The sequence below is a fragment of the Cebidichthys violaceus genome, unplaced genomic scaffold (assembly GCF_023349555.1).
Source record: "Cebidichthys violaceus isolate CVI_PGR_0920_01 unplaced genomic scaffold, fCebVio1.0.p SCAF_97, whole genome shotgun sequence".
Taxonomy (NCBI): domain Eukaryota; kingdom Metazoa; phylum Chordata; class Actinopteri; order Perciformes; family Stichaeidae; genus Cebidichthys; species Cebidichthys violaceus.
In genome coordinates, this window is record NW_027176983.1 from 258537 (window position 1) to 266191 (window position 7655).

The 7655-nt window shown below is 46.2% G+C and overlaps 1 protein-coding gene across 2 annotated transcripts in view; it reads right to left on the reverse strand.

Moving 5' to 3' along the window:
* Window positions 1-325: 325 nt before the first annotated feature.
* The window catches only part of parp4 (poly (ADP-ribose) polymerase family, member 4), a 21132-nt gene continuing 13802 nt past the window's right edge, over window positions 326-7655 (reverse strand). Inside the window, exons 24-37 of one of the 2 annotated variants that reach the window (XM_068704615.1) lie at window positions 7400-7587; window positions 7116-7215; window positions 6787-6957; window positions 6098-6178; window positions 5575-5655; window positions 5057-5152; window positions 4716-4919; window positions 4560-4604; window positions 4349-4465; window positions 3045-4063; window positions 2748-2814; window positions 2179-2281; window positions 1852-1984; window positions 326-1517 (exon numbers count right to left, since the gene is read on the reverse strand). In XM_068704615.1, the coding sequence (XP_068560716.1) occupies window positions 1310-1517; window positions 1852-1984; window positions 2179-2281; window positions 2748-2814; window positions 3045-4063; window positions 4349-4465; window positions 4560-4604; window positions 4716-4919; window positions 5057-5152; window positions 5575-5655; window positions 6098-6178; window positions 6787-6957; window positions 7116-7215; window positions 7400-7587 (2613 nt within the window). In that variant the 3' untranslated portion in view covers window positions 326-1309. The remainder of the gene's footprint in view (window positions 1518-1851; window positions 1985-2178; window positions 2282-2747; window positions 2815-3044; window positions 4064-4348; window positions 4466-4559; window positions 4605-4715; window positions 4920-5056; window positions 5153-5574; window positions 5656-6097; window positions 6179-6786; window positions 6958-7115; window positions 7216-7399; window positions 7588-7655) is intronic. The other variant, XM_068704616.1, reaches the window with a different exon arrangement.

Below are 7655 nucleotides of genomic sequence, written 5' to 3' on the forward strand. Positions count from 1 at the left end.
GCGCTCGGGCTCAAGAGGTACACACAATGAACTCACTGCAGTCAAGAAACAAGGTTACTCTGAGAAACTGTTCCTCAGGTAATCGTACGACACTTATACATGCAGCAGGTCAGTCATTACATTTCTCCACTATCATGTATTACTACATTACTTTGAATGTAGTAATGAGAGAAGGCTCTGCTTCTTGTTTTAGTTTTTTTCTGTGTGTAATGTCTGTGTTAGTGTGACAGCAGTGTGAATTTGGGCTCCACATTGAATGGAATATCAATCACAATTCTGGCTTTTCCACATGTAGATGAACATGATCGACTGCTCAAAAGAAAAGTCTGCTGCATATTATTTATTTATGGTTTATGGACAGATACAATGTACACAGACAAACTGAAAAGTTACCCGATGCAAGGGTCCTAGTGTTTATAGCGGATGCTCATTTGCAACACTCGGCTTTTACAAAGCTAGCAGATGAAAACCTTCCTCTGGGTTGCAGCTGCAGTCCAGAGTAGAAAAGTAAAATATACACGGTTAATATATTCAATTTGTTTATATGTCATATTCTGTGGTAAATTATTACATCAACAAAACAAAAATGCACTGAATTCAGGTGAAGAAAACCCTTATTTTAAGTCTTATTTAATGCAAGGATTTGTTAATAAGCAGATATGTAGCATCAGGGAAAGTGGAAGCAGAGCTCTGTAGATATCATTTTGGGTAAAAAGTTTTGGTATCATTTTATTTTCTTTATCAAGAAGAAGCTCTTATTTTGATGCAAATATGTGAACATTGTCAGAAATGCAGCACAATATATTTAATTGTGGAAGTGCGATGCCAATATTTTGCCCCTAAAATCAATAAATGATCTCAATATTGATTAAAATAATCGTGATTAGCATGTTGGCCATAATGTTGCAGCCCAGTGTGTCTCAATCTAACAGTGAAAATGTTCAGAGCACACTTCAGTTTTAGTCTAATTTTGGATGAGATTATTCTGGGCTTGAACTTCCCCATCTGTCTGAAGGCTTGAACATAAACGTGTGAACCTGTAAAAAGACGATTAGAATCAGAGGACATGGCAAAGAAATCCCCTAACCCCCGATTAAAGAAATCATGTTTCTTGTATTCATGAAGTGTAGAAGATCACGTTACTGCAGAAAGTCGACTATCTGCTTATTAACGAGCACGTAAACACACCGACAGACAGTTCAAAGTGCTTCATATATCACGTGCATATATCAATGTGAAAATAAAAAATAATCTCATCCCCTCAGAAGAAGGCCAAGCGGTTATGAATTTCTCTCACGCCACCGCCTGTTTAGAGGACCAGCAGATGGCGAACGGTCTTCTGCAGCTTCAGACCCCTGAGAGCTGAGAAGGGAGGGAGGCCCTCGAAGCCCAGCAGCTGACGGGTGGAGGTTTCCCAGCTCAGACCGAACTCCAGCCGGCTGCAGACGCACGGGTACTGACGGTCCGCCCAGCAAACCCAGTCCACCGCCCGCTTCACCTCCGCCCACCGCGCGGGCCTGAAAGCAAAAACACAAAACAAAAAGAGAACAATAGGTTTAAACCAGGAGAGTCTACTTTAAAAGTCCCTCTTCTGAGAACACAAGCCTTTATGCTCGACCCTGGATTCATCACATTGTGTGTTTTGGATTCATTTCTTGCGTCTACTGTCGGTGGTAACCCTTCTAATTCAACTTCCTGTGAGTAAAGCTTCATAAAAACGAGACGTCACACTTGTCTTTTGTCCCTACATGTCCCGTCCTGAAGGTTGTTTGCAGTGCGTGTGCCTTGTGAGTGGGTTTATATCTATTGTTCTCGGTATCTTCATGCTGGTCTGTGTGGTTTTGGACGGACCTGGGCAGAGAGGACTCGTCCAGGCTGAAGAGGGTGCGGAGCAGTTTGCCCTCCTCCAGCTTCTCCACCCTCATCAGCTGCAGGACCAGGAGAGTCGCCAACAGCCTCAGGATGTCAGCGTGGGCCCTCACACCTACACACACACACACACACACACACACACACACACACACACACACACACACACACACACGTTTTTTTTTTCCGCTCCTGTCCGTTTTAATCTCTGTGACCTTGATTTTCCACTGCAATCTAAAAGTCCCAGAAAGATGTCAGAGTCGGTCAGAATGATGCGAAATGACAAAACCAGTTTCAGAGAGTCCTCACCGAGAGACTGGATGCCCTTGTTTTTCAGGAACTCGTTGGCAAAGAGGTCCACATTAACATTCACGAGTTCACCCAGCTCTGTGGTTAACTCCCAGAAGCCCTCCTGCAACACACACACACACACACACACACACACACACACACACACACACACACACACACACACACACACACACACACACACACACACACACACACACACACACACTTTTTATACATTTCATTTTCTATGCAGAGTGTTTAGAACTTACGCCCAAAACATCAACGTCAAGCATCTGCTAAATGAATACAATGTAATGCAATATGTCACGCATGTTTTGTACCGTAGCACGAGTGATACATTTACTGTGCCGCACTTGAGTGAAGTACAAAAAGTACCTTAGTACAAAGAGTACAGTGTCTGAATACTTCCTCCACCACTGAGTGTATGATGGCACTGAATATTGCTAAAAAAGAAAAGAAGCAAAACCACTGCTTCTGCATGTGATTAAAGGCTTACTTACAGCCGACTGTGCTGCAGGAGAAGAGAAAGCTGAATTTAGCCACATTCATTGTTTTTAATATCTTACTGAATGTTGCATCTGGAAGATCTTGGTCCATTTGAGCTGCAGCCCCTCATCATCCGATGACTTCCTCCTGAATGTTCACAGCATGTTATTAGAGCACATGTGCATCCAGACATGTAATCATAAACACACAGGAAGCACATACAAATATACACAGATGACTGGCAGTTAACATGCAGAGGATTCAGCCGGTTTTCATTCAATCAAAGATTTTTTTTGTTTTACAAGAATTACCATCGGTAATTTTTTTGAATTTTTTTTTACGTTTTAAAATATATGAGTAAAATTCTTGGGACTCACAGCCAGGCTCTCCGATGAGACAGACGTTGCAAACATCTTGGCGCGCCTGCCGGTTGTTCTGCCTCCGGCCTCGCTGGAGGTCGACGACCTTGAAGTGAGTCACCTTCAACTCCTTGAAGGCGACGGACCCTCTGGGGCTCACCTCTCGACTGTTCTGAAGCCATTAATGGCTCTAATGACCTTCCAGGTACCACAAAAGGTGTAAATGTATCGCTAACTCCCTTCTCTTGGACGAGGGATCGCTTTTGAGGCAGAGAGCCACCGAAACTAAAACCTGAATATTGTTGAGCTCGGGTCGGACGTGCTTGTTGTCGCTGTACGATTTTAGAAAACAGGTTTTTGTCTGCAATAAAACCTGACTGTTGTTGTTGTTGTTGTTGTTGTTGTTGTTGTTCTTGAGAGCCGAAAGCAGAGCCGGCGGATGTCATGATATTCTCTGTGGGCATCCAGGCTGAGGACGCTTGCTGGATTTTGTGCGGAATCACTGACTGATGTTTTCCAAACAGCATTGTGAAAGAAGCAGGTTCAGGCATAAAGCTCGATGAGTTCCCTGCTATGCTTCTCATGCTATTAGACTGAGGCCTTATATCACTCTGGAAAGTTCCAAAATCTCCCATTGTGCCGAGGAGAGGTGATATTTGTGCTGAACTGGACAGAACAGAACATTGTTGCACGAAGTCCAGACCGGTACTGGCAGAATCAAGAGAGTGCCGTACGGGTGGAGGAGGGGGACCACCTGGGCGAGGAGGAGGAGCATGGAAGAAGAGGTCTAAAGAATGTTGCAAAAGAGGAGGAGGCGGAAGAGCATGGAAGGAGAGGTCTAAAGAATGTTGCAAAAGAGGAGGAGGCAGAGGGAATGCGGAGGCTAACGGTTGAGGTTGCGCTTTTAAAACTTGGAATGGAGGAGGAGGAGGAGCACTCCCAGTGGGAGGCGTGTCAACTTTCACTTTTGCGGAATGACCTCTGAGAGCGCTCATGACCTCTCTACTCTCCGGTCTGATTTTCGAGGAAGATGCACTCTACGAAAAAAGGAGAAATACAGAAAACATTAAAAAAACAACTCTTGAGTCTATTTTCTACTCACTAAATTAAAAACACACAACTAGCTTTTCCACACAGATAAATTCATTCATTTACCCCCCCCCCCCCCCCCAAAAAAATAAATAAATAGAAAATGTGCAACTGCAGTTTGGGACTAACCGTGGATGAAAAACATTCACTTATCATTCCAGGAAAGCGTTTGGACATCACAACAACAAGACATCCTTTCCCCAATGACTACTCAATGCACAGTGTGACGTTACCAGCAGGGGAAAAGACATATCCTCAGCACATTCTCCCAACTCATCGTCGTCATCGTCGTCGTCATCGTCATCGTCGTCGTCGTCATCATCGTCGTCGTCATCGTCGTCAATGTCGTCCTGTAACAGAGAGACAAGTGCAGCTTGTGACAGTAAATCACAACAACGAAGCATGCGCTGTCCTTTCCCCCATGATTACACTGTGTGACGTTACCGGCATAAGCAAATATTTCCTAGCATCCCGTACTACTTCTTCCACCTGTAACAGAGAGACGAGTGCAGATTATAAAAGAGACAATCAGTAGATCACAACAACAAGACGTGCGCTGTCCTTTCCTCCAGGATCACACTGTACACTGTGTGACGTTACCGGCATAGAACCTAGGCATTGAACTTCCACATCCATAGACCATTGCTTCTCCTCATCCAGAGGCTCTTCCTCTTCCTCATCCATAGACTCTTCCTCTTCACTACTCTGAGGAGAAATCCAGCCGATGTAAGGGAGGAAGTCCACGTCTTCCTCCGAGATCAACTTGGGGACGTCTGTGAAGCCCTCCTCGGTTTGTTCGGAGTCCTAAAAACAAAAAGGTGGGTGAGTTTTGTTTTCGGTAACCTGGGAGCTACAAAACAAAAATCAAGTCCAGGGGTGTAAAGAGAGGCGAGTGTGTGGGCGGTAATCACTCACAAATAACAGTACAAAATGTGACAAACCCGTTCCTCGATGGCCACGAAGCTGGTGAACTGAGACAGGATGGAGAACTCTTTGCTCAGCTCGACGATGGAGCGCTTCAACTCCGCCTTCTTCCCCTGGAAAAGCAAATGCATAGTAAAATGCAGGTTCAGCATGCGGAGCTGCAGAATGGACGTCTAAACCGCGACCGGGTTGCTTTTGGCTTTTAGAGTGACATTCTATTGAGGCAGACTTGCCAGGAATGCAGTAGTCGATACCGATACCAGTGAAATTCCACGATTCTCAATACCAAGTTGATACCGCAGTTAAAACCAAAAGTAAAGCATGAATCCCAGGAGCTTCAACAGCTGTTGGGACGTCAAACCGGTCATCTTCCACCAAAACAACTCTATTTATTCATCACTTTTGCAACACGTTCCCAGATGCAGTTCACTTTTGAGCGAGTTCTCGACGACTTCCGGGACCGGATCCGGAAACCGGCGCCCGTTTAATATCAATATACAAAACAAATCAATGTACAGGAAACACACACACACACCTCGTGTTCAGCTTCATTGCTATGCAGGCTTCCGTCTTCGTAATCCCTGATGAGGGCCCTCGCTGTGAGCCTGTGAAGAAACTGAACACACACACACACACACACACACACACACACACACACAGGGTAAACCAGTTATGAACAGATTCATCTCAACAGACGTTAAGGACTCAAAGGTTTATTATAGTTATTATATGACACAGGTTTGCCCTCTTCACGCTACACATACTGACAACATATAAACAGAGAGAGAGAGAGAGAGAGGAACAGAGACACACACACACAGAGAGAGAGAGAGAGAGAGAGAGAGAGAGAGAGAGAGAGAGAGAGAGAGAGAGAGAGAGAGAGAGAGAGAGAGAGAGAGAGAGAGAGAGAGAGAGAGAGAGAGAGAGAGAGAGAGAGAGAGAGAGAGAGACTGTCTGTCTGTCTGTCTGTCTGTCTGTCTGTCTGTCTGTCTGTCTGTCTGTCTGTCTGTCTGTCTGTCTGTGTGTGTGTGTGTGTGTGTGTGTGTGTGTGTTCTTACAGTGCCCCTGGTCTTCTGCAGCTCACTGGTTGACACCATGGTTTTGAGCTCCTGACCGCTCAGATTCCCGAGCAGGGTGGCCTGTGTGAAGAAACACTCATTTGATTCATTCATAAAGAAATACATAAAAAAAAAAAAAAAACCTTTGTTATTGTTGTCATGTGACGGAGAGAGGACGGTCGGTGTCATGACTGAATATCAAATAACAAACAGACCGGATCAAGAGAAATGGAATGAAAGAAAAGGGTTTTATCTCTCTGTTGGGTTCTCCCCGTCATGTTGTCAGGCGTCATAGTAACGATGTGAGCCGTCAGTGAAACACGTTCAGTGGTCGCACGTTGACGGTGAGGAGCTGCGATCACATTAAAGCCCGTTTAGCGGCTGCCGTCTGCAGCGCTCTCCCTCAAAACCGGACCGATTTTAGAAAACCCTGTTGTCCCCATTAGTCACTTAGACCCCAAAAACATGGGGAAACATGAATCCAGACAGAAAAATGACCCTTTAAATGTGCTGCTTTACTGTGTCGTGTATCATTGTGATTTTAATGTCGCGATGTTTTTGACTCTCGGTCAGAAAACAACCATTTGGAAGATCACCTCGAGCTAGTTTCGGCTATTATAGACTAAAAGAAATGAAACTAAAATAATAGTTCTGTGCAGCTTTAACGGAGATCCATGCACAATGCGTACCTGAGTGCAGTGCGGCACGAAGCCGTAGACCAGCGTGTGGCAGTCGTTGAACAGAGCGTGGAGCTGCTTGGGGGCTTGTTGGGGAGGAGGCGCCGTCGGGTTGAACTGCTGCCACTTCACGGACACCGAGCTGCAGCCGGGAGACGCCATGCGCTTCACCTGACGCGCCACCTGCCGCCACAACAAAGAACCGACGCGGGTTTTCTATCATTCCACGTGAGAGTGTGTTTGTCACCTTCTCTTGTTTCATTATAACCCATTAACTAATCAGTGCATAGACAATCTGCATACACCATATGATTATCTGGGATTAATCAAAAGGCAGTCACCTTCTCTGCCCAGTTGTGTTTGGTTTTTGTGTCGAAGTATTCAAAGGCTCCGCCCCCTGCCTGGGCCAAGGCTCTCAGCATGTGCCGATTGGCCGTCGGGCTGAAAACACCACAAAAAAACAACAACGTTCAAACACACACACACACACACACACACACACACACACACACCTTTAAAATGTCTGTAATCTAACAGAAGTCTGACGGTAGAGATCAGAGAGCCGTGACCTCTCGACCCGTGACCCCTCGACCCGTGACCTCTCGACCCCTCGACCCGTTCTCACCTGAGGCCGCAGGCGAAGAGGCGGCTGTGCCCAGCGTTGTCCCGGAGCAGCCGCAGGGCGAGCTCCGCGTTCTGGACGTGGCCGTCCGACAGCAGCAGCAGGTTCCTGACGCCGTGGGACGGAGGCAGCAGGCTGAGGGCCCTCAGGGGCCGCCACAGCTCAGTGCTGCCCCCTGCCGGAAAGGCCAGCTGGTGGGAGGGAGAGGAAAGCATTCACGTCAGCCTCCAACTTGTAAATTCCCAAATTGTACAAATCA